Below are 26,072 nucleotides of genomic sequence, written 5' to 3'. Positions count from 1 at the left end.
AATATATATTTTATGCCTCAATAATGAAGGTGAAGACCCAAACATTTTTGTTTGGGTCGTCCTTTCAGCACTTCCCAACATTTGGTAACATTGTGATATATTTGTGAGCGTATATTAGGCCAGATTTCTTGCTTCAGGGGGTCTTATAAATGCAGTTTACAGAAATGCAACGCGCCAGATCTTGCGCAGTCCGAAAGTTGTGAACTTGTTGCGTAATTATTTATGAAGCTTGACGTCAGACTTTGTAAAAAGATTCCAGCACCCGGTAAAACTGCGGGCGCTGCCGCCAATCACTAGAATGTAGCGCTTTTTTTTTTTTAATGTCAAGAAATTCATTAAAATCGACTGGGCGGTAGTTTAACGAGAGTCATTCCTGCATTACACGTGCATTTCAATAAGAACATCGGAGTTATCCACGAGTTTAGGCTTTCTCTTGAAAATAACAAAAAATAATAATAATCAGTTATGTACACGAAGGGGGAGGTTATATAATTTACCGCCACTTGCTGAAATGCTCTGACATACAGTCGAGTGTTGGTGTGCCTGCACTGGCACACTTCAACGCCTCGGGGACGCGATCACCGGAAGTTTTCATCAAATGAAGTAGCATTCGCTACCATGTGCTAGAAGAGTACAATGAAACAGAACCGAGAAAGCAAAGCGCACAAACGATTCACGAGTGACAAAAACGGCTCTCAAAACTGGGTGCCATGAAAACATAGTGAAGACTCTTTTGAAAAAAAAAAGAGCGACATTCAAATTACCGACAGCCTGTCCAAATGTCGCCTTTGTCTCTCCAGTTTAGGCCTACTGTTAGCTTGTTTATATAGTGTGAGGCACCTAACTTGTTCAAGAAATAACCGATGAGATTGAAAGAAACAAGAAGTCATGCGCTACAAATGAAGTTCACGTGATGACAGTGCGCCAGTTGCAGTGCGTGACGTTGACCTGCAACGGTACAGACAAGCTGATATTCGAAATTTGAGTTAAATACAGATATAACCGACGACACACTACACGATGTTTATAAACTTTGTGAGAGTACACAGCCTCGTTTACAGACGACAGTGCTGCTTTCGGACACAGAAACACAGGTGGGTAATGAAAGTGTGTTCCAACGCCTAGAGTATCTAATATGTTTTCCTTTGTTTGATGTACCGAACAGACTAAGCAAATGAACTGGACAACAAGTGCAGATACAATCATTTGTCATACGGTTTCCTGAACCACGCTCTATCATAAATGCAAACACAGCAGCTCCCTCTGAGAGGCTTCTTTTTCTTTTGCACTTTTGCCGTCCTTTCATCAACTACAGCACTTCACACTCTCAGTGCTCAGTTTCGCTGTGGCGTGATTTGTACACATATACATTGGTGCATACAGCTCCATTGACTCGTTTTGCTTTCGCGATATGGACCTGCCTGCTAAGCCATCAGCAAAGCACGCAGCTGCCTTTCACGTCATCGACAAGCCAGCAATCTAGCTTCCTTAACCTAAGCTGCTACTCCAATATTAACTTTCCTCGACATGCGAACGGACCAACGCACGCGTGAAGTCTTACCGCACGGTCTTTCTTTTCACAATTCTTATTGCCCTGATTCTTGTCACCTTGCATAGAGTCAATATTACAAGTGCCGCTGGCGAGTCCTTTCAGAAATGTATACCTTCTTCATATCGAAAGTGAAAAAAGAAAGCGAAGGAAAAGAAAGGTTCAAGTTGTCTTGGCATGACACACGAAACACGCGTTCAAATATAAACTGTCAACTACAAGCAAACGACACAATTCTCTTTCTTCTTTTTTTTTCAGAAGGGCGAAAATTTCTAGCACTTCGCTCCCATTAGCGCGACGCATGAATGTTGTTGTGCAAGTCGTGATATTCCGCATTCCACGAGAAAGCTTAGACTTACATCACTCAATTCAGTAAAAGGCGCCAGTAAATTGGAAAAGTGAACCGCGCAACCACTCGTGGGCGTATAGACGTAGCTAAAAAAAAAAAAAAAACACATGCTCGCACCGCGCTGGTTGCCCTGCAGGTATGTGCAAGAATAATAAAGAATTTGCGTGCGCGCACTGACGAACAGCAGCGCTGATATTAAAGCACCGGGAAGCCTACAAAGCCGCTTTGCAGATCGTGCACACGTACGTACAGCTTGTCGTGCGAGAAGGGGAAAAATGGCAATGTACAAAATTACTGCCTCTGTTTTAGTGCATAATCTTATTTCAATTATACTGCATGACATATATGTATATATATACGTGCTGTGCAGTCTGTAAACAGTATACAGTGGCCTCACGACCAAACGGTACCGAGGGCCTAGACTTCCACCACGTTGCTTAGTGGAAGAAATATTTAAAAAAAAGTAATAATGAAGGAGAGAGGCTCGACAATCCAAGCATTGCACACGTTGTTCACTACGTCACAGACACCGCAGCCCACGTTGTCCATTTGTTCTTGCTCGCTCACCGTACAGGTTGAACGCTTAAATACACACACTCAACCAAGACCTCGACTGTATTGTGACACATAACCGTGTGACGTAAGGTCTCCAAACAAAGAAAGAAAACGGATGCAAATGTGATGACACAACGCCATCCTACTCGATGACACCAAAACACGTTTCGATGCACAATACGCCAACGAAACATTAAAAGGAAGAGCAAAGCAGGCCCAGGGAACAAGTGTTCACTATTAAGTCAGAATGCTTGGCATTCTCTACATTCTTAGGTTCCTACAGTTCATTGCGACAGAAAACAAACAAAAAAGAAGAAGATTGCTCGTCCCTAAGCGCGCACTGCGGGTGTCGTCCAACACCCACTCGTCAGACACGCGAGCGAGGAGGAAGAAGACGGACAGCCTTCTCAGCCACCACCACAAAAGTGCCGAGTACACGTGACCGGCTCGCGCAGCGCGTCACGGACGCCGCAACGCACACCGCTGCGCCCGCCAGCGCCATCAGTCAATCAGTCCATGTGGCGGTACTTGTGCGAAGACATCTGCGACAGGCCCAGCACCGCGTATTGGCACTTGAGGCAGTGGTAGTGCGTCTGCTTCGCGTTGTAGTTGCAGCTGTCGACGCCGCAGTTCTGCGAGGGCGTGTACTTCTCGAAGCCCGCGGCGTTGATGCTGTCCAGCTTGGCGTGCTGCCGGCGGTGCGCGACCACCTTGTTGGTGTCCGTGCACACGAAGTCGCACTTGAGGCAGTGGAAGTGCGACGCCTTGTTGCTGCCGCCGCCGCCCACGCCGCCCGGCCCGTTGGCCGCCGCCTGGCTCGCGGCGTGCGGGCAGTCGGCGCGGCCGCAGTGCACGTTGGCGCGGAACTGGCGGAAGTCGCCGCCCATGAGCGTGTCCAGTCGCTCGTGGCGCGCCGTGTGCTGCACGAAGCGCGTCTTGTCGCAGAAGCTGTAGCCGCAGTCCTTGCGCGTGCAGTGGAAGTGCGTCTGGTGCTCGCGGTAGCCGCAGTGCCGGTAGCCGCAGTCCTCGTTGAAGCGGAACCGCACGTAGCCCTCGGGCACCGGCTCGTCCTTGAGGATGCGTAGGCTGGGCATCTTCATGCGCTTCGCCTCGCTCACCATGGTGAGCGGCTCGTCGCCCTTGCAGTTTCCGAACAGGGGCCGCTTCTGGTCGGACGCCGCGGCGGCGGCAGCGGCCGCGGCTGCTGCGGCGGCGGCAGCGTTCATCTGGTTGGCCGAGTTGTAGAACATGTCGCCCGACGGGCACATGAGCGCCAAGTGCTGCAGGTCGATGTTGGGGTGGCCCGACATGTCGCCCAGGCCCAGCAGCGCCGGGTTGAGAGGCGCCATGCCCGGTATCATGCCGGGAGACGAGACGGGCGGCCAGAACATGTGCTGCATGTTTTGCATGTTCTGCATGTTCTGGATGTTCTGCAGGCTCAGCTTGGGAGGCGTGCTGAAGAACGGGTGCTGTTGCTGCTGATCCTCGTTGTTGCTGTTCGCCGTGGTGCTCGTGGGAGGCTGGTAGCCCTGGGGCACAAGCTGAGGAGGGCCTCCCTGGGGCCTCGGGTCGGGCGACGACCTCTTCGAGGACGGGGAATCGGTGCGCCCAGGCGTCTCTTGCTCTTCGTCGCCGTCCGAGTCTCCCTGCGCCGTCGAGGACACCGGCGAAGACTGCCCGGACAAAGGTGTGGTGCGGCCGTCGGGGTACACGGGCACAGGACTTGGAGCGCCCGAGTGCTTGCCCACGTGCAGCCGGAGTCGGGAGAAGCTCGAGAACGCCTGCGTCACACGGGAAACATCGCGGAGGGTTGGCTTCTTAGCATTACCGGTTACACAGTGGCAAAGCCGCCATAAGGCGGCGATTTCTCATGTAAATACATGTAAAAGACAGAAAATCGATCTTAGGGAGCTGATAGAACGACTTGCACAGAACGATTGCATCTAATGTCGAGTACTATTGGCTCATGGTCACACAATCTTCACTTAAGCCTTGGAAATTTTACAGAAATAAACGTGAATCAACAAATATCAATTAATAATGGCAAGCTTAAAGGTTCCCAACTTCGTAAATAACAACAAACGATTATATTCCTATTCTGTGAAGGTTACTAGCACAGAATTTGAAGAGTGCCAAATCAATATTTTATATGTTGTGTAAGTGGCGCTTGTTACCTCGATTATGTGAATTCCGCAAACGTTTAAAGACAACATATGAGTGTAGCTTAAAGCGAAATGGTGTAGGTTTAACTTGGTTACATTAAATCACACATATGGTGCTGTACCAAATTTCAAAATACGATTTTGCATCACAGCAGTGAAGTTATTAAGTCTACATTTTACTCATCTTTGAAGAGAATTATGCAGTTTTCGTCTAATTATGCAAAATATTTCGGAGCCTAAATAAAAATACTGATACCTTCGGGCATGGAGGCTTGACTTCCTTTAAATTAGTTCGGTGGCTTTTTGATGCTGTTCAGCGGCTGCCTAACAAGTGTATTTGTTCTTTTTGCATGTACCGGGGCAAAAAAATTCGAGCTTTACAGCAGCTAAATATTCTTCATGCAAACTATCATTACAGGTAAAATGTCAATATTAGTCATTCACTTAATAGTGCCTATGATACTCGTCGTGTCAGCCATATCTTCCTGATGTCATTTCTCTACCTATCGAAATAGGCTAAACAAAGAACTCTTCTGAATGCCCCAAAGATGTGGCTGAAGCGTTCGCAAATCAGCCAATCGAACTTCATCGAATAAAGGTTCTCACACATAGAGAAACGTTCCTGCTTCCTGCTACGTCGGTAAACTTCGTGTTCATCAATACGTAACTTATCACTACGACGCCGAGAGGGGGAAGTGAAGGATATTAACAGAAATGGCTCTCACCTGATTGCATATGTTGCAGTGAAAGTGCTCCCGTTTCTTCTTCTTGCAAAAGGGCCTTCCGCAGCTCTGGCACTCGCTGAACATGACGTGCCTCTCCATGCCAGGGATTATGTTGGCCACCGGCATGCTGGCCGCCGCGGTCGGCTTCATCAGGAGCTTCATCAGTGGTTGCTGGTCCGTGTCGGGCAGCGAAGAGGCCGTGCTCGAAGCCGGACTCGTGCGAAGCCTTTCCTTCTCCGCGTCTTCGTCCTCGTTGTGGCTCCCGTTGTCATTGCCCGTCTTGCCTGCGCCGCTGTTATTGTTGTTGTTGCCGCCGCCGCCGCTATTCGTGAACGCAGAGAGCGGGTAGAAGGTTCCGGAGGACTTCACGACCGTCTTCTGGGAGCTGTCACTAGCGGCCGGACTAGCGGTTCGGTCGTCGTCGCTGGAGCAGGACTTCTTCTTCGGAGGCGAGGGCCCTTCGTCCTCTTCCTCTTGCAAGGGCGAACTATTGGGCTGCTGCCGGAGATGCTGCTGAGGGCTGCTGTGCTTCTGTTCGTGCAGACTCATGGTCGAGTAGCGGACGAAAGAGTAGCTGCAGTTGGGTCGCGTGCAGTGGAAGTGCCTGTTGACCTTGTTGCTATGGCAGCCGGGCAGCCGGCAGTCGACGCTTCGGTCGTAGAAGACGAATCCCTCGATGATGTCGATGTTGTCGTGGAAGTCTTTGGAATGCAGCACCAGGATGTCTTCCCGGTCGGTCACGTAGTGACACCGCGCCTGGACGCAGTGGAAGTGCCGCTGACCAAGGAAAGCGCACAGGTTGTCCGGACATACGCTGTTCTCCGGGAAGATGAAGAAGCCCTCGTGCACCTGCGGGAATGTTGAAGAATTCGTTGATATAATCTGCGCACCACTGCTGCGTTTATGAACGGAAGAACTGAAAAAATGGAAAGGATGTGCTAAAGAACCATGCACGGTAATGCTGGAGAACGCAAAGATGTTGTTCTTAGGAGGAAGCTTTGGCTCGGGTCCAACTCCGATACCGCCTATCCAAGCACATATAAAACGCGGAAATTCTTTCGTGAGATAACCTCTGAAACAATTTGGATGAAATTTGTTTAAGTTGAAAGACAAAGTTAAATTCCATTGACTGTAGAAAGCAAAAGGTTGATTTACAGTCTTAATTTTCTTACATACATTGGCGAATATTTGTGTGTTTGAAAAAAAAAATATTGAAGCACGAAGCTTACAAATGCGTAGTTCTGCACTAAAGACAGACATCGTAGTTCAGTAAACTTCATCCGTTAAGGCATATAAAGCAGACAAAGTTGGTATTTAATTTACAGATTAAGTGACAATGTTTACAAGGCAGTTGCAAAAGTACTGTTCGCAAGCTAGTCACATATTTGACAGGCATGTATAATGCACCAGTTCTTTCTGCTTTAATGTGTTAATATGTGCAGTTCGCAGAACTGCGATATCGTTTTTCTTTGCTGAGTTAGAGCTGTAAGTTTGATAGCTTGGTTTTTCTAGATCTTGCAATTTCCAACAATCTTAATTTAAAGGATTAAGGGCCTGAACAAGAGTTATCTTCCTACAGTCACTAAGTTTTCACTTCTTTTAAAAAAAATTTAACAAACTTCATCAATTTCGACGCTGTGGTCACCGAGGAAAACTATTTCTCTTTTCTCATGTATTCTGCAGGTTGCCAGAGCTAAAGCTTTCTCTTAGGTATGTACTTTATAGCTACGTAGACATTCTGTGTTTCTGCAGTCTCTTGACAGATAATGCCGCTACAACGCATATTATTGTTGAGTTGACGAGTTGACGGAAATGTGTATTTGAGGATTGTGCCAGTGAGCTATTGGCGACTCCATTTCTCCGGCGGCGGCGTTTTCGACAGACCGTGAAAAACGACGACGCAGCGTAATCGTGTCAGAGAACGTCACCAGACATTTCCACTGTACTCACGTCAGGATTGGTCGTTGGCTGCGACGGCGTGGGCGTGGTGCGAGGCGCTGTCGTCTCCGGCTCCGACGGCTCCTTCGGTTCGGCTTTGATTGCCATCAGAGCAGCCTGTTCAGCAGAGTGCTTTTCCTGCTGCTCCAGCAACTTCTCCTGGATGTGCTGGTGCTGCTGGAGGAACTGCAGTGCCTGCTGGTTCTCGACTGTGAAGTCCATCCCACCGGAGCCCATCGGCATGCGAGGCATGCTGGAAGGGCCGGGCATCCCTAGGAGACCACCGGTGCCGCCCGGTCCTTGGAACGGTGGGAAGAGGGTCGGCATGTTTTGACTAGATCCAGGCTTGGGAAGCTTGAAGCTCGCGTAGATCGCTTGCGACAGGTGGGGTGAAGCGGGGCCGAGCGGGAACTGAGTGCGGAAGAGATCAAAAAGGACCGTCAGCAAACTTCAACACGAAAACCACCATCATACTGAAAAACCTGGCTACTGTCTTCAACTCAACGCTGCTTCTTGAGCAACGGCGAAAATGGAATTCGTGCCGTTCACACAGCATGTGTTAACAGCAGCTGATGTCAGGACGCTCCTCAATAGCTATTCTACCAGGTAGGGCTTACAAAATGAAAGAAACATCTTCCAGCTCTCTGAGAAAGACTGAACACGTTAACGTTGGGCATGATAGCCCTATAAAGCTTCAGTTTTTATATTAGTTGTACACTGCTTACATACATAAAAGCAAATTTTGCATCTAGTGACAGTATGAGCTGCTCACCTCAATCATGCGGTTCTTTGGTGGCCGTCCCCGCTTGCGCCTGAAGACACCGTCTATGGGCACCGATGGGATGGCACTGAACTGGTCCCTGGACATGCTCAACTTGGTCGTGTACTCGTGCATCTTGTAGTGGTCCAGCCGCCGAAAGGGCTTGTCAGTACTGCTCACAATGTCCCTGCAACCATCCTGCAGAAAGAATAGGATCGTCATGAGTTACACAACATTACGCCCAAACGCAAACACCAAGTTACCCTTTCTTAGCTGTTGAAAAAAGAAAGGTTTCGATCATTCTGAGATGTCAAGTGTGCAAAAATTGATGTACTCACCCATTGGCAATGGTAGTGCTTTTCCTTTAATGTGAAGGGGCAATCAGGTGGGCATTCTCCATCGATGCTCTTTCCCACAGTGTGGTAGAAGCACTGCGTGATCTGATCCTGATGCTCGTGATTCCTGTAATTACCAAGAAGCATAATTAATCATTGATGAAAAATAAAACTGTTATGGGTTGGCCCTATGCTTGGTCAAAACAGCTCAAAGAAAAAAAAAGAAAGCTTGCTTAAATATAGATTCGGTGCACATTGCCTTAATTCACACAACTGTGTCAGTAAATTCCGCCAGCAAATTAATTTTTCTATGAAATTTAGAAGTAAAATGCACTAGCTGATGAGGCCAAAGTCTCACTTCGCATGTTCTTGAACTCCTCCAATGTCTTTTCCAGGAAAAACCATGGAACAGTTGTCGGTGGTGCAGTGATAATGCTCGCGGTAGATAAACTCGCATTCGGGTCGGCATAGATCCGTTGGCGAGTACCTGCACAGAGAGAACAAACATGGATATAGTAAGCATAGTAGCGGGCCTGTGGTCATCGCCAAACGAGCAAGCATAAAATAACGGCGCGACTTAACGCATTGCCTTCCCTATATGCCGCAAAAAAAATCTATCGTGTGTATTTTGTCTGCGCGTGTTTAGAGCAACCCGTAATCGCGCTAGTAAAGTTTCATTCCCATTTGCAGAAAACCTGAGCTCAAGTGGTAAAGTGATGTTATCACCAATTACCAAGACGTTTTGGTACTGCACAAAAAAGCAAGGCTTAACTCACACTAATTAAACTAGCTTCACTGTCGACATTGCTTATATGGTCAATTCATTCTACATATGCGTCGACAACGTGCACAGATCGCCTATCTGCTGCAGGCTTCTGATTTTGCGCCGAGGTGAGCGAGTCATCGCCAAGAATAGCCGCAAGGCCCTGCGAACGACGCACGTGCACGATAAAGGGGCTCACCTGACCATGTACCGCTGCCAGGTCTCCTCCACTTTTGCCGCATCTCTGGCGGCGTCGAGCGCCCTCTGACCGTTGCTCGGCGGCGCGCAGCCGTCGTCCTCTTTCGCGCTGCTGCCGAAGCCCTGACTGGTCGCAAAGTTGAACGCCAGACCCGGGTGCATGGCGGCGCCCACGCCCGAAGCATTGGGCAGGAACGCCGACAGGAACGCCGGGTCGAGCATGTTGTGCGCTTTGGGCTGCTGGCTCGCGTCGGACGCGCCGGGCTGCGGCGCCGAGCCGCTACCGCCGTTACTGCTGAGGCCCATGCTGCTGAGCTGCTTGCTGCCGTCGAACGACAGCGCCTGCTGCTGCTGTTGCTGCTGCTGCTGATGCTGCTGATGGTGGTGGTGGTGGTGGTTGCCGACGAGACCCTTAGAGTCCGCGGCGGGGCCCAGGCTTCCTACTCCTCCAGACGCTGTCGTCACGGGCGTAGCGGTGCCGATGTTGGCACCCTGCTGAAGTGGCGACGTTCCGGAGGGTACGCCGCCGGGGAACATGCTCTGCACGGGCGAGCTGCTCAAGCTCTGCTCGCACAGGGCCAGCTGCGAAAGAGAGAGGAGCAATGCGTGAGAAATGTACCGTGCGATATACCACGAATGACGCTTCCGGGCAATCTCGAGTCGCTTCACCCCATTCCCGCTGCTGCTGCGAAAATATGTTGATCTGCTGCTTTCCATAGGATTTCGCAGAAAAGTGGAATTGATGACAAGAAAAAAAAATAGTTTTTTTGTTTTGTTTCTACCTCTTCGGAGCAAAACATATTTCTGTAGAGAAGGACAGGTGGCTGAAGTATCTCGTTCAGTTTAAGCTTCGACCTTCCGCGAAAGATGTTCAGCTCGGGGATGACTTTCGAAGTTCAAATGCGGCGCGAGGACCGTGGGCGGCTGCTTGCGAATTAATTTGCGAAGAACCGCGGGACCATTGACTTGGTGTCACTGCAGCCTGGCACTGCAGAATCGTGATGTGACCAGTACCAGCAGCCGAGGAAGTGCAACGCCCAGTACACACGACCTGTCTAGCCGATCTGCAAGGCCGGTGAGGCTGTATTGAATATCGCCTCGCAAATGTTCTTGCACGTCCACGCTGCTTAACTGTTCTGGCGATGTTTACGGCGCGGCACATAGAGCAACGCAAGTTCCAGCTTGAACCGCAGGGTTCGCTGACTTACCTGTTCGGCGGTGATTCCGGGAGGTAAGTCGCCGGGCTGCCCGTAGCTCTTGAGCATACTCTGGGCCAGCTTGAACTTGCGGTAGGCCATCTCGGTGTCCTGGCGCTCGTGTTTGCGCTTGTGGGAGTACAGCTGCCCGCTGGAATGCAGCACGTAGCTGCACCCCGGCCGGATGCAGTGGATGTGGTTGCAGATGCGCGAGAACCGGCAGTTCTCGTATGAGCAGTGCTCGTGCTTCATGAACTTCTTGAAGCCGTCCTTGTTCAGCTGCTCGTCTTTGATGTGGTATGTCTTGTGCTTCTCTGCGGGACGAATGGAGAAAGAAAGGAAAGACGGCATTAGAAAAGGGCCTAGAAGATGGCCCTTCTGCACCCTAATATATAAGCCTCACAGATGGCTCCTCTTAAAGAAGAGACCTACATATCGTAAGCATTCACAGTGCATGGTGGATCCAGATTTCACCATTCACCATAGGCTAAATGTGGGCGCCTCCGTTATTCTTGACGTTGAAAAACTGAGCCGTAACAAGAGGAATAAACGAAGTCACGTCGGCACAACTGCACCGACAACTGCGTTCACATGATCCTTTTTTCAAGGGCGAATGAAGCCCAAGTGAATGAAGTCGCAAAACGCGTGCAACAATGCTTTTTATTTATTTTTATTTTTAATTGACAGCGTGCGTGTGGAGCAAGACATGTTGGTGCGCTTACCGATATCAGCCTTGTTCTTGAAGGTAGTCTTGCAGCCTGGTCGGCGGCAATGGAAATGCGTGGTCCTCTGCCCGTAGAAGAGGCACGTCGGAGTGTTACAATCCTCGGTTGCGCGGAACCTCTGGAAGCCTTCCTGGATGATGGCCGAGTCCTTACGATGGTAGTTGGCATGCATTTGAACGTCTGACGTGCTGATGTACACCTTGTCACAGTTATCCTGCAATGTGAAAGAAGAGACAGATGTGGCATTCAATTCTCGAAACACTGATAGCGGCAGAGGTTTACCGTAAACATCTAATGAAGATCTGTGGCCTAACGCACAGAGCTCTTCGTCCACAAGAGTTGTTTGCAATTGGCTGGTCACCCTCGCTAATAACATGTACAAAAGCACAATTTACTGGCAACTGCTGCGCTCATAACTGTTCTAAGATAATTTTTATGAGTACAGCTCGTTAAATTTGAACTGGCGCCAAAATGTTTTAAATGCACTATCCGAAACAAACATTTTGTTAATTTTTCCAACTGTTACACGGTTTCGGTTTCGTGCGAACAAGTTCAAAACAGGAACAGATGGGAAGTGGGTCGACTTGAAAATTTGACACACAACGCAGTAGTTCCGACATTCCAGTCATTGCCTTAGCTCAAGAAATAGAACAGGAGTGATTAGTTCACATAACGCACGAAAAAAAAAAAGGAAGCATAAAAATCGCGGCAAAGCTCACCTTTAGACAATGGTAATGTGTCTGTTTTCTGTTGTGAGCACAGTTGGGGAACTTCTCCGAGCAGTCGTCCATGGGACTGTAGCGCAGGAAGCCGTGCTGCAGGGACTCGTCTCGCTTCTTGTGCCACTTGAAGTGCCGGATCATTTCTTCCTTTTTCACAAAGACCTACACGTATGGAAGCAAGGAGGCATCTCCTGTGAGCTATACGCTGTGTCCAGCAATCGGAAAACAGGTGAAGAAACAGTAAAAGCTGACGTGTCTTCATGACAGAAAAAAAAAAGACGCGATAAACAGCAAAAAAAAAAAAAGGCCGCCATCTTTTTTTTCTTTTTTTCCGTGACAACGCGGTACCAGCAAGCTCATGTGCAGACTATTCTGCAGTTGGGATGGGCGCCAGATCGTAGCGACCGCAGGAAATAACTCCGAAAAGATGTCATAAGGTATAAGCCGCACGCAGCGCCAATAAAGTATATTTTCCTGTGGTTTCACTTACATTTTCTTTTTGACCACGAATTTTAGCGACCACATTTAACAATAGTGTGCCCGTAGTTAGGTTAAAACACTGCCTTAAGCTCTTCTTGATAACAGGGCTGCCAGCACATCACTCATCGTGCTCGTGGCAACTGCCAACAGGAAAGAGATGGAAAGAGAGAAATGTATACGTCTAAGAACACTTTGACAATGCTCCCACATGACGCAGTTTGCCTGGCAAAGGGTACGACAACCTTCAGATTCGCTCGGCAAGAGTCAACAGCTGTCATTTCTAAATTCTGAAAGGAGTGCTCAGTTAGTGATCTGTTCTAACGTATATATATATATATATATATATATATATATATATATATATATATATATATATATATATACGTTAACACAGATCACTAATGATCATTAAGAATGAATGATCACTAATGAACGGTCCCGTAAGGTATTCACGTCACCAACACTCTTTCTGAGCGTCTATATACACTTTACACACTGCAAAATTTTCTCGGAATCGGAATGTACATAGACCTGCGCCACAGTACAGACGTAAGGCTGCATTAGTAAAGGTAATGTAGAAGCTAAGAAGCAACGTTCATCGAACTCGACATCCGCACACAGTTCAAAAACCCGTATGGCTTCTTGCAGTCTCCTCCACGGGGCAAGTTACCGCGGCGCTGAAGAATATGCTTCTGCGATCCGCCAATAAAGACAGGTAGCGGGCAAAGTGCGACGTTGGCAACTTTGTCCCCTACTTAACTCCTACTTCAGGACTATCTCTGCTCACCGATATCGCCAGCGTGCTTAGAGGACAAAACAAACAAAGCGTTCCAAATTAAATGCCCAATACTTTTTTATGCGCTTCCTCGTGTGGCTCGGCGTTCGCCCGTATATACAACAGAAAGGTGGCGAGGATGAGATGCATTAGCCAGGCATTTGCAAATGAAGAAAGCGCGGAAGCCACAAACCAGCATCCATTATCAACGGGAGCCGATGGGGTTGCTCAGTAAACGGATAAGAGAAGCCGGAGCATCGAGACACCCGAAAGGTGCTAGCATGCTCGTGCCGTCGAGACCGCATTCTCGTCTCTGTACGCCCGCTATGGCGCCTCGAGGCGCCGGCGTTATCGTAGGCCTACACGCACTGCCGATTTCTTTTGCTTCCGACGAGCGCTCCTTGAGGCCGCTCGGCCATACGCATAGGACTATATTTCACGCCGCTTCTGGCGCGGTCGCTCCGTTCTCGGCGCCGGTAATATGCGCCCCTGGGTTACCACTAAAAGCTTGACCATTCGGTCGGGAGCGAAATGAAAAAAAAAAAGAAGAGACAAGCAAGAGCACGGAGCAACTGACAGCGAGAGAAAAAGTAGCACACCACTGTGGTAATCAAGTTCCGCGCATTCATTTCGCGCGCCTCCCTAACGAGGATCGTTTCTTCGCTTCTTTAGTTTTGTCTTCCTTTCTTTTCTTTCTCTCCGTTTTCCTGGTCCTCTGCTTATTGCCGTAGATGTGTTATTTTCTCTTTCTTTCTTTCTTTCTTTCTTTCTTTCTTTCTTTCTTTCTTTCTTTCTTTCTTTCTTTCTTTCTTTCTTTCTTTCTTTCCCTGGCCCTCTACTTCTGTGGTTCGTGTGCAGAGGTTAGGCCAGTACACACTTAACTTTTCGTTACTGCGAGGCACCTGCTTCCAAAAGTGCGTTAGTTTCAGCACAAATAGAGCAAGAGAGAAACGAGCGCCAGGAGTCAAGACACGGCGGGCATCACGCGTTCTTGCTGCGCTTTTTCGGAGTGAACCGGGCGCTGTAAGCACGAACTTGGCGGGGAGCACCGAACGAAGGGCGCTTAAAACTTTAGAGGCATGCAATTAAAGCAAAATAAACAAAAAAGGACAGGATAAAAAAAACCGAAAGCCCTCCCAAGGTCGAGCGAAGGAACGTGTTCAATGGCGTCGTTTATATTTGGTTTAACACGGCCGACTTCGTGCCGTTCGGTTTCTCACCTATCTTGAACAAACACATATGGAAGACCAAGTGATGAGGGTTCTTCGGTTCGCGGAAAATAAGAAAGAAAGAAAAAACAAACAAACAAAAAGAAAGCAGATACGACCACCACCTTTGCAGCTCTGAAAGCGTAAAGTCACGAGGCTCTTCACGGAGCGCTCTTCAGTATCATATAAGCTATATTCCGTGGAAGAACTGTGCTAAATCTATAGTTCCATGTCTTGTACTGCCTTGTCTCGAAGACATCACGTTCTTTCAGGCTCACGTTCTGAGGAATAGTTCCAGGAAGCCAGGAACACAGAGCAATAGGCTCCGATGTAGACTTTTCATTGGCGACTAAATAAGCTCGCATAGAGTTGTGGCCAATGCAACAGCACAACTCTGGACGCTGCAGTAAACAGCAGAACATCGCATGCTTCAATCGTGGTGAGCCCTGCGGGAGCTATGCACCCAAGTTCGCACTTCGGTCTAATTGGTTGCTAATCAATGAAAGAAACTTTACACTACAACACAACGCACAATACAGGTAATAACAAACACGACAATGCCACTCCTGTTGTGCTCGTTCCTTACTTCACTGTCCTTTTTCGATGATTGCTAAGTCACTTCTTCAACGGTCACACGGGCGTCAAAGTGACCCAGGCAGATCCGCGGTCACTTCGCTCGTTAAGACAAAATGTTGTGCGCGACGACACATTTCCTTGACACGTCTTTCCTAACCGGCGTAGAGGCTGCCAAATGCAATAAATAGTTTGCGAAGTGTTTCGTTCATAAAACAGGTCCAGCGGCCTTCCGCGTGATGGAAATGCTCTCAGGCGACGCCTGGATAACGTACGGCCTGCGCGCACCTTGCTCGGGCGGCGCGGTATTTCCCGCCAGTTTCGTGTTTCCCGTTTACGACAGCTGTTCTGTGTTTTTTCCAGTTTCGCGTTCTTTTTCTTGCGCTTGCGCCTATAATTGTGACCAGCTAGCGCGGCCTGTTTCATGGCCTCCTCACCTCTCACTCCTTTATTTTTCTTCTTCTCTTCGCACCAGCTACATCGTTGATACATCATAGAGCGAGCAAGTATATAAGAACATTGAAGTATTTTGAGAGTTTACCTTATTTTCCTTGGAAGTAGCCAAGGCAGAAAATATAGTAATAATACATTTGCTCAGACAGAGCGGTGAACACTCATCTAGCTCTAGTAAAACCAAAGTTTACAAAATAAATGCGGTTAATATATTTATGAGAGATCAATCTATACAGATAGAACGCGGAATTCGCGGTACATGCATCCTGCCCGGAGGTTTCGCAATGATGAAAACTTGATCGTGGGGGATTGCCGCGTTCAAATGCCTGCTCACTATAATGTTAGTAACCTCTTATATCGGCTAATTAATGCTTAATTAACACCGTCACAGTGATTTGTCTTTCCAAGCTATTTGATCTTTGTATTAATTTTAGATGGAGCCAGTGAACAATGAATGCAGATAGTCGGGAAAGTGTCTTGATGCGTGTACTTTGGACCGTATTGGTTTGAGATAAATAATGCGATTTAAATCGAAATGCAGATACGTAGGTCGAATATTACAGTATTTATCGCAATTTAATACCACATTCTGGATGCGTATTAAGATTGCAGTGCTATGATGAGATTAACCACGAGCTCTTAAATGAAAGGATATATGGAATGAGGAACTCGGCGGTGGACTCAGTGGCATTGCCGCTTCCTTTCACCAAAGACTATCACGAAAGCGAAAGCACTTGTTGCCACGAACAGCTCTAACGAACGAACTTCTTCCTTGTGCCCAGATAAAGGAGGGCCCAGATAAATGGAGCCATATGTAAATTATGAACTTCGCAATCGCTAAGGCATGTTTACGAGCTGCTTTCACGCGTTCGTGCGAGCACTCTGTTGAACAAAGCTTTTCGGCACAAGTCAAAAGACTAACTGATGTGCATCGTTGCTGGTGACTTGGTAAAAGAACGCCGGAAAATAAACTATGCAGTCATAGCCTTCGAAATCTAGGCTTGCTGTCATTCCATAAGTACAACGTGTGGCCCATAACATTACGAAAATTGCGGCTAAGGCAGGAGTGAGGGTTGTGTGCAATGCCCCTAATAAACTGAGCGAGTTTTGCAAATTAGTCAACAGGGTGGATACTGTCGCGCGAAAAACTGCTTCAAGAATCATGCTCGCGGGTTCATTGACTGTACGAAGCAGGTCGTCTATAAAATCACGCTCGATCGTAGACGTTGCTATATCGGGCAAGCGGAGAGGTGCATTAATGATCGCCTGCTAAATGATCGCCACTATAAGGAAAACCTTACAGCCATCTGGCTACCCGCTGTAACACATGTGGTTGCACCCGGATCTTTAAGAAATGCGAAATAATTGGAAAATATATAGTGAAAAGCGCGCGCGAAAAATCTTCGAGGCCTTTTGCATATTCACAAGTGGCGACGCATTCGTCAGTTCTGCGTCCCTCCCACTATCAACAAAAGAAATGGATTATCTCCGTGGCTAACGCTTAACCTTCTTTTTCTTTCTTTTATGTCAGCTTCAATGATTTCTTTATACTAAACTTCTGCAAATAAAGCATCTGAATGCTAGTCAGCGCGTACGGTCCTGTGCTCTTTACTCGCTCGCCCCGTGTCGCGCTGTTGCTGTTTTATTCCAATGATGAACCAATCAGTCCCTTCGTACACATTGGTATACAGCATATAGCCTCCGCCAAGATCTCCTACCCGCCCCGAACTTTTGTGCTATCGTCACGCCTGTACCTTCTGTCACTTACCTTCCTGCGGTCAACCCCTATCACCTCATGCCTTGTAACCACATTCTTAATCTATGACACCGCAGCGAAGAACGAAATGTGCGATAAGCGGTAGCTTACCCTGGAGTTGCAGTCGAGGCAGTGGAAGTGCTCCCGGTAATTGAGGTCTTTGCAGTAATTGCTGCCACACTGGGTCGCGCTGGAGTACCTGCAATGCGCGGACACGTCGCATGTCAGCGCTCCTCTTTTGTTAAAAGGGGCGAGGGAGATATTCTTGCATCCGATAGCATGGAGTCGCGTCTCACCTGCGCACGTAGCGGGAGTAGTCGATGGGCGGAACCTTTGGCTGGTCCAGCTTCACCGACAGACAGTTGGCCAGGTTAGTGCTCATGAGACCTGCAGGAAACAATAAAAAAAAGCACGCACACATTTAGGGCCCATAACGTGTGGCAGGACGTTTTGCAGAAGGACTCTGTGTCATTGGAAGCGCCTGTCAACACGGCTAAATAATCTGTCCTTTTTTTTTTTTTTTCAGGCGCTAGAGCGTAAAATCAACCTCTCAAATGTTTGTTGTGCGCACTTCTTTAACGTCTTCTGCCTGCTATTTATGCTCAATTTCACTTTCTCTAAATTTGTAGAAACCTTATTCCCTGTTCAACGACTCGCTGTTGCCTAGAATGGCCGGTACTTAAATGACGATCAATGAAATCAAGATTGACAGTTTCCAGTGCTGGCATTCTTTCGCGTATCGCGTCGCTTACTAGTTACCTTGAATATGTTTCTTTAACGGAATGAAGGTCGCGTCCAATAAAAAATTCGTGTCGTCCCCGCTCGCAGCAGTGTGGCTCGGCTTCAAGAGTGAGTGAGTGAGTGAGTGGCTCGGCTTCAACTATGAGGCAACAACCAGTGCCTCATAGTTGCCCTACAGGTTAGCGGGCAACCGTTCAAGTCTGAAGGACAGTAGGACTGATTTCACTGCAACGAGACGCTTTCTTGTCAAGCGACGTATTACGGTTAAGCTCACTCAACCTGTCGCTAGCGATAACGAGCTACTATTACGCCAAAGGAAACAAAGAAACTGGCAACCTTCCCTGTGGGCGGAGTACGTAACCACACATGCGTTCCCAAGCGATGAATTGAAGGCTGAAAACGACACAAACTGCCCCAAGAACAAGGAGTGGCTCGAACGAGCGGTTTAAGGACGATACAGTGTTGCACGTATGCCAGGACCACGACAGCGTCGGCATTGCGGCTCACGTGACGCCGGTACACACTGCGCGCTATAGAAACCGCGACGCCGGAGTAAGCGCGCGCCTCATTACGGCAGCTCGCGCGTGTGGCGCGCTAATTGGCGCAACGGCAGAAACCGCCGCGGCATGGGCGCAGGAGGTGGCCGCCGCCGACTTCGCGCAATCTCCTGCGCGTGAGCCCTTTGTACAAACGCACATGCGTGCGGCAGGCGACCGCGTGCCGCCACCGGGACGTTTCGGTTAGCGCTTGTGCTCTCCGCGGTGCGATCGGCCGATCCATCATGCCTGTCTTCTTGGCTCTCCTCGGGGCCTCACGCGCCCACTACTCCCCCCCCTCCCCCTTCCCTATCCTTCTCTGCAGCTCGTCCCACCCGCGGCTATTGTGTTGCGTATACAGAACTAAGGCACGTTCACGAATTTGAGCATACAAAAAAAAAAGAAAACGACCGAAAACTAACAATAAATGTGAAGCGGTGGAAAACGCTTCGCAACACTATCTGCGCTGCTCGTATCTTTCTTTCTTTTTCTCGGCTTTCGAACGGCCGAGGTGAGCGAGTGGGCAGGCAGGCGGACGCCGCCGCATTATCATACGAAAATTAAAGCGATCGAACCAAGCCACCGGTTGGTCACATGCTGAAACTTTGCTCCCGCTTCTTTTTCTCATGTGTGTGTATGCGTTGCTTAATATTTCTTTTTACCTGTTGTCAGTCTCGAACGCATCTAATCTTGAACCTGGCATTCCCCGCTCCAAGTTCTATTTCCTGTTCTATTTTTTTTTCTGCCCACGGACAAGGAGGGGTCATGAAAACAATGCGAAAAATAGGGAAGCAACGGTCTGCTTGCTGCAAGTTTCGTCACAAAACTGACGCTGGCGCCCAAGAAAAGGCCTTTGCTGGGAAAGGCAGTGGTAACATCGTGCGCCGAAGACCACCAAAAACTTAAACAGGCCGTAAGAAACCAACCATATAATCGTTGAGACACTGCTGGCACAGGGTCTTATCGTTTTCTTTTTCTGCCGCGCATGAAAGGTCATGCTTTAGATGTACTCATGCGAATTCATGGCCGCAAAATACGAAAAAGAAAATTACACTAAAAAAGCATGCTTGCACGTATATCTGTTAAAGCGTCGGTCATTAGTGTAGAAAATGCCGCAAATTGGATAAAACGCATTTCTTGGGATGAAAAAGAAAATTAAAGAAGAAAATAAGGAGAAACAAAGACGCATCTAGCATAGTAGATGGGAAAGCGACTATGCGCGGCTCGCACATGAAATACAAAACGTCGCTGAGCTCTTTCGAAACCACAGGCAGCAACACAACACCGGCGCACTTCTACGGCTATGTCACAGACAGCTTGACTGACACCCGTTTCGATGCGAAAGCGTCAACCGGCGGCGTCTGTAACAGCGAAACGGCACCTAACTTCCCATTGGCTGCGACGCCACGTCGCAAGCGCGCTCGTGACGCTGGCTCGCGCCGACTGGCTCCTTCCTCGACGGTGCAGAGCGGGCGAAAGGGAACACCTATACCGCGATATTCCGCGAGGGGAGAGGGCTTCGCCGCGACGCCACGTCACCCCCATTCTCGCTCTCGGAAACCTATGTTATAGGTGGTGGTGATGTTACCCGCGCGTTTCCTGTGCGCGCAAGCTCTCACCTACCTTCTAACTGCGCCTCGGCAAGGTCAAATCAAAACGCGCCAAGCGTTTCAACGCATTCGCTTTCGCGCAACAAGTTCATAACCCAAAGAACCGCACAGCGGCGTTCAATTGGATATTAATGATTTCGCATTCACAACTGAGAAAGTGCTTAGGTATCCGCGGATTCTTTTTTCGATGGTACAAACATTAAAAAAAATGAAAGAGGAAGAACGAGAAACGTCGAACGAGCGCCTGTTTGTAAACTACCTGTGTCTTTCGTTCTTAGTGCTCTCTGAAGTTTTACCGTGAGCAACGTCCTCAAGGCAGCTCACCCCGAATTCAGCCGCATTTAAAGGTGCACCCTGAAGGGCGTGGGAGGATATCAAGTTGTATTCCTGGCTAAAAGCGTACATTGCTGTGGTAGCTACAGCTAGCGTGTCGGCCGTTGAGAAGCTGAATTCGCCAAACAGTTCGTAAATGAGATAAGAACTTTTGACTCACCTGTGCCTGCGAACTGACCCATAATAGGGTGCTTTGGCAAAGAGTTTTGCGGCATGGTTGCGTAGGAACTGAGAGTGTGGTGCACAGCGCTACATTGATCAGAACGCCCTATGCATGGCCGGCATGTGATCAATATATGCAACCGTCCACGTAAGCCTGGGACCGATATTACTATGCTTTCACAAGGCGGTTGTCTAACGACAAACAGTTCTTAAGGAAGACTGTTCAGGGAGTGCACAAATCATTGCGTTCATGCAGAAACTGTTCGTCACTGACAGGCTGTGATCGCTAATGCGGCAGGCGCGCGTTTCTTGCAAATTCCTCAAACGTTCGAACCGCTTCTCGAATACGTGCACCGTAACGTAAGCTGCAATGATAATCACCTAATCACGTTCAACGATACAGCGGGCGGCGTCTCGACCAATGCCAGAATGCCCTAACAGGTGGCTTTCACGAGTTCGACCACAAGTCCGACGGCGCCAGTAGCCTCTAACAGCGCTGCGCACATCTATAGCACGCAGGGGCTAGCGGTATATATCATCGGGGTGGCGTCGGGTTGTTTCCGATGGCTATCGATTCCTGTCGCCCTCTCATCTCTCGCCCCGGCGCTGTCCGTCGGACCGAAATGAATCGGGACATTGCACAAGGCCTCGATCGCGGCGGTCGCTCAGCGTTCTTCCACGACTTCCATTCTTCTTTTCTCCGACCGGTTCCATCGGTGGTCCGGCGGTCCAGCGTGCGCGGCGCTGGACAGGCGTGCAGTCTGGAAGAGCCTCGAATGCGCGCGCAAGTTGAGAGAGGGGGCGGAATTGGAAACGTTACTCGCGTTTCGGGAAAAACCGGCCCCTGACAATTAGGCGCATGCGACCGGCCTTTTAGCGAGCCGCTGAGGCGTAAAAGGAGGCGATAGCCGGGCAGGGCCACGACAGAGGAGCAGCTCTCGTTTCTGTTTTCCCATGGAATATGTAATGACGGCCGAGTGAGGCCACGCGCGCGCGCGCGATGCATGCAGTAGGCTTCTATATACATATACACACAGGCGCAACACCCCTCCCACCCACCCCTCTCCGCTTCCTCCATAGCGTAATCGCAGACTTCGTATGCATATCGCTGTTGCCGGAGACGCCAGTAAGGGGGGGGGGGGGGGGGGCAGAATTTAATCGTATTATTTTCGATCCGTGACACAAACTTTTGCCGCTGCCAAAGAATGTGCGCTCGGATAAGACGGAACATGGCCTTCGAAGAAACAACTCGAGCATCGAAGAGTCCTCGCCGAGGCGATCGCCAACAGAAAGCACCGAATGGGAGAAATCGTGATTCTTTCTCTCTGTTTCCCTATTTCTTTTTCTTATTGTTTCTTTTCCTCTGTTGTTTTGGTTCGCTGGCGGCCTTAGGTCGCTCGAAGATGGAAAGTTTGGTAGAGAAAGAGAGATTCCGAAACGGGGACGGCGTCTGTGTGTGCGTGCGTAACTTGGCGACGGCGACTCACTCGACGGCGAGATGGATTGCCCACTTTGGGGAGCGTTCGCGGCCCCCTGTACATAGCCTCTGACCTTCGCGATAAGCAGAAGGTTTTTTTAGTTTTTAAATATCAGCGGTGAGTGTAGCGATGAGCGATAACTCGATGTTATTTCTACATATCTCATGCGGCCGCCTATAGGCATGGGAGTGTAATCAAATGGAAATGAAGCAGGTATATCCAGCTTTTCCTCCGCGCATAGGACGGTCGACGTTGAAGAAGAAAAAAATAAGCTAGGCTCACGTCCATAAAATGTGAGCAGTTCTGCCTGATCACCATCTCGGTTACCGTAACGTAGCCTGTGAAGCCACCTTACAGCTCAATATAGGTTGTATTTCATTTCTATTTTTCAACTTCGTCTTTTTTTACGCTGTATCGTATTAAGTACTGACACAGATGTCTTGAATAAATTAAGCAGCAGGCTTCTGCTTATTAAAAAGTTTGCGCCGATAAGTACTGAATAACGTGTTATTGTGAAATATTGTTGACGAATTCAGGTACTTCCTCAACCACGAGTCATGAACGTTTTAAGAGTATAACGCCAAAGGCACTACGTTACACATACAGCAAATTAACTCATTTACAGCAGCTTGTCATACCTTATCAGCAAAGTAATAATTACTTCCTTCCGATTTTTGAAACATGTATTCTCTATCGATGGAAAGGAAAGAAAAAGAAAGGAAACGTTCATTGTAACGAGTCCGCTGTGTCACTGTGCATTTGACATACGGACTCGAGGTGCAGCTTTATTTCCGACCACTCCTTGCTCAATGTTTTCGTGTGTACCCGTTTCCTTAATATTGATCAGGTGACAAAAGCGACGCAATAACCTTTAAAAGAAAAAGGAAGTAATGAGAACTAGAACAAGTGTCTCTACAAACAGGCGATTCTGGTAAATCGTAGGCAAAGCGCAGCATTCCTTTTTTGGCCATCCAAAAGTGGGGCTCGTTCTGCGCTTACCTTTCTTGTAGTCTGTTACGTCGTGCGTCGCGAGAAATATATGGGTGGCTATTCTGGTACCTATCTTTTTCTGAATGGCGCGCTTATTTAGCTATTTATTTTTGTATAGCCGTTCTGCACTGACGGACGCTGTATTTTATGCAACCCTACCCGCTTAACCAGGCCGGCCAACGGGAAACCTCGAAGCGGTTTCCCAGGCGTGTTAAGAGGAAACGCCTCTCTCGGCCAAGCTGACCCCAACCCTAACTAATCGAACTGTCTCATCGGGCCCTGTGGTAAACAAGTTCTGCGCTAAGAGACAAAAAAGACCGCTGCAGCAGCAGTATCTACGTTTCCTTTTATTTAGGTCATTCCGTGCGAATGTCTCTGGCGCGCCGGAATTGTGATCCCCTCTCTGGTCAAATCGGAATGCCGTTCCAACGAGCCAGAACGTTCCTGTCGCGTCGATTTGTTTCTTTATTGACCGGCTAAGTGGAAAGTGATATGCGTCGAAAACTTGACTGTTACGCTAGTTTATTTTTAAACTTAATCGATACTGTCGCAAGACCGTCCCACGGTGTTGGAGTCTGTCGAGGTTGTTTGTCACAAAATCCTGAGCTCTTACTGCACCGGTTGCAGATCTCGCTCCTCGAAGAACGTATTTTCATTCCATGACACTTTCTTCAATATCCCCTTTCTTGTAATAAGCCAAAAAATTATAGTTTACAAAATAAAGCATTTCCTCAACCAATCAATATACCAGAACATTAAGATTTGTTAATTTCTGCCACGAAAAAAAAATTTTTTTTCGCTTTGACTAAAACGATGACGCTAAGTTTTCACTTTCATACCGATTCAAGGATAATTCCACATTTTGTCAAGGACACTGCCCTAAGCACGGTTAATAACAATCACCGAAATTCCACATTGGGGGCGTTCCAATCAGACCACAAGCGGCATAAGAAAAAAAAAAAAAGAGGTGGAAAAGTCAAACGTGTTCTTATACGCGGACACTTCGCTTTGAAAAATGCCTTGCCGCGGAATGACCCATTTTCGTTTTTGGTTATTCCCCCTCCGCCGCTCACGCACTGTGCTTATCTCACCATCGCCAGTCCGTTCATCGCGGCGCTGCAGGGCGGAATTCATGTCCTTGGCTCCGAGCGTGAAGCAGTACTTCTGCGACACCTATTCGCGCTCTCGCGTTCAAAGGGACGACGTCGCACCGCGTGGGTTGAAAAAAAAAAACACGGAAACAGGCATGTATAATTCCTCCCGTCGACTCGCAAAAGTAAGTAATTCGAAAACTACGGAAAGATTGCTGCGAGACAATGCGTATGCGTGCTCCTACGGATATGCAAGCAATAGAGCCTCCTAGGCGCATTGATATATATATATATATATATATATATATATACTTGCATACGTACGCAAAGAGAAAGCGATCGCTTAATTTGCGGGCTGTTTTCGCACCCAGACAAGAAAGGAGAAAAGTAAAAGCAGTCGCGACAGGAGAATGTGACCACACCGAAGCAATCCATACGCTTGAAACGCCTGCGGATTTAGGTTTCGTCGCGGAATAGTCTTTTTTTTTTATTCCATTTAGTTTCTTTGTTACTCGGCCCGCCCATACGTTAAACCTAATCATACCGTGTTGGAAGAAATAGCGCGATGCATGCAGATGTCCTTGAGCTCGTGGATTACTGAGCTTCGACACCTTATCGGCGCAGTTTCGCGCGGTCGAAATGTCTCAGTTTGAACACGACAAAAAAAAACAGCATAGCTTCAGGGTATGTAAATGGAGCGAGAAATAAGAACAAGAAGAAAAAAAAAAGAAAACTATGTGGGCAGGCGACAGACGAGCTTACTTATAGAGTCGAGGCCATTCCAAGACTGGGGGAACTAATTTGAAGAGTCAGAGCAAAGGAAGGGTTCTCGCGAGATGTGGAACGCATTGGCTTTCGTTGGTTGCGCTTATAGTGTATACCATTACACATTATTCGGGCTTGTTTGGGAGATTAGCGTATAGCTAAGAAACGGAGCCTGGATAAATTCTTTGCCTTTCCCTTATCACTTCTGTTTCCCCCTCTTCAAGCAAAGTAGCGTTTGCTGTCCGTCTGATAGCACGCGAACCTTAGTTCACTTCAGTTTATACTCCGTACTACGCAGAATGTGCTCTCTCTCTCTCTCTCTCTCTCTCTCTCTCTCTCTCTCTCTCTCTCTCTCTCTCTCACACACACACACACACACACACACACACACACACACACAGAGCGAGAGAGAGAGAGAGAGAGAGAGAGAGAGAGAGAGGGAGGGAGGGAGGGAGAGAGATCAACAGAGAGGGAGAGACAAATAGAGGGGGAGAGAGAGAACACATTCTGCGTGGCAAATATAACCACCGTAGTTGTTACAGGGCATAAGGAAAGAGCATTAAAAAAAAAAAGAATGACAGTGAACGAAAGCCTATAAATGGAACGGATTCTCGTCTATGCTTACACCAGTGCCAGGCGAAATGACGCGCGCATGCCTACGAATAATCACAATGGCGAGCTCCGCAGGACAGCAAGCGCCGCTGCGAACAACAGTCTCAATATCGGATTCGCCCCAGCAAGCAGACGCGCGCGTGTAGTATACAGCCCCATGCTCACTCCTCGTTCGAGCCTTCTGCTTATACTTCGTCCGCATTTTTGATTCACCAGAGACGCGTCTGGCCGTAGTTGGCTTTCCATGCGGCTGTTCCCCGTCTTTTCTTTATTATTGCTGTTCTTGACTCCCGATCGAATGTCTTCGGCCGACCGAAACGTCCTCGTCCATGCCATTTCCACCAGGCTCAGAAACGCAATCCCGTTCAAATTACGGCAGTCACGCCACGACTGGCGCGATGGGCTAGTAATAAGAGCGATGTCGCACTTGCACTATAGCGAAGCAGCTGCCCACTCGATGCTTTGTTTGGCTTGCCGAATGCGTCCTGTATACGCGACTGTGGCTTCGTTAACGCTGATAGCCCCAATGGAA

At 48.5% G+C, this 26,072-nt stretch overlaps 1 protein-coding gene across 3 annotated transcripts in view; it reads right to left on the bottom strand.

Annotated features, from left to right (window-relative positions):
- Positions 1–2,389: 2,389 nt before the first annotated feature.
- The window catches only part of LOC142575417 (uncharacterized), a 629,386-nt gene continuing 605,703 nt past the window's right edge, over positions 2,390–26,072 (bottom strand). For all 3 annotated transcript variants that reach the window (XM_075684777.1, XM_075684778.1, XM_075684776.1), the window contains 12 exons: positions 17,519–17,609; positions 17,334–17,421; positions 11,975–12,139; positions 11,253–11,469; positions 10,543–10,844; positions 9,336–9,916; positions 8,732–8,860; positions 8,377–8,500; positions 8,051–8,236; positions 7,291–7,689; positions 5,341–6,189; positions 2,390–4,234 (listed from right to left, as the gene is read on the bottom strand). In XM_075684777.1, coding sequence (XP_075540892.1) covers positions 2,963–4,234; positions 5,341–6,189; positions 7,291–7,689; positions 8,051–8,236; positions 8,377–8,500; positions 8,732–8,860; positions 9,336–9,916; positions 10,543–10,844; positions 11,253–11,469; positions 11,975–12,139; positions 17,334–17,421; positions 17,519–17,609 — 4,403 coding nt within the window. In that variant the 3' untranslated portion in view covers positions 2,390–2,962. The remainder of the gene's footprint in view (positions 4,235–5,340; positions 6,190–7,290; positions 7,690–8,050; positions 8,237–8,376; positions 8,501–8,731; positions 8,861–9,335; positions 9,917–10,542; positions 10,845–11,252; positions 11,470–11,974; positions 12,140–17,333; positions 17,422–17,518; positions 17,610–26,072) is intronic.

The sequence above is a fragment of the Dermacentor variabilis genome, chromosome 3 (assembly GCF_050947875.1).
Source record: "Dermacentor variabilis isolate Ectoservices chromosome 3, ASM5094787v1, whole genome shotgun sequence".
Taxonomy (NCBI): domain Eukaryota; kingdom Metazoa; phylum Arthropoda; class Arachnida; order Ixodida; family Ixodidae; genus Dermacentor; species Dermacentor variabilis.
This window is presented reverse-complemented; position numbering and strand designations above follow the sequence as displayed.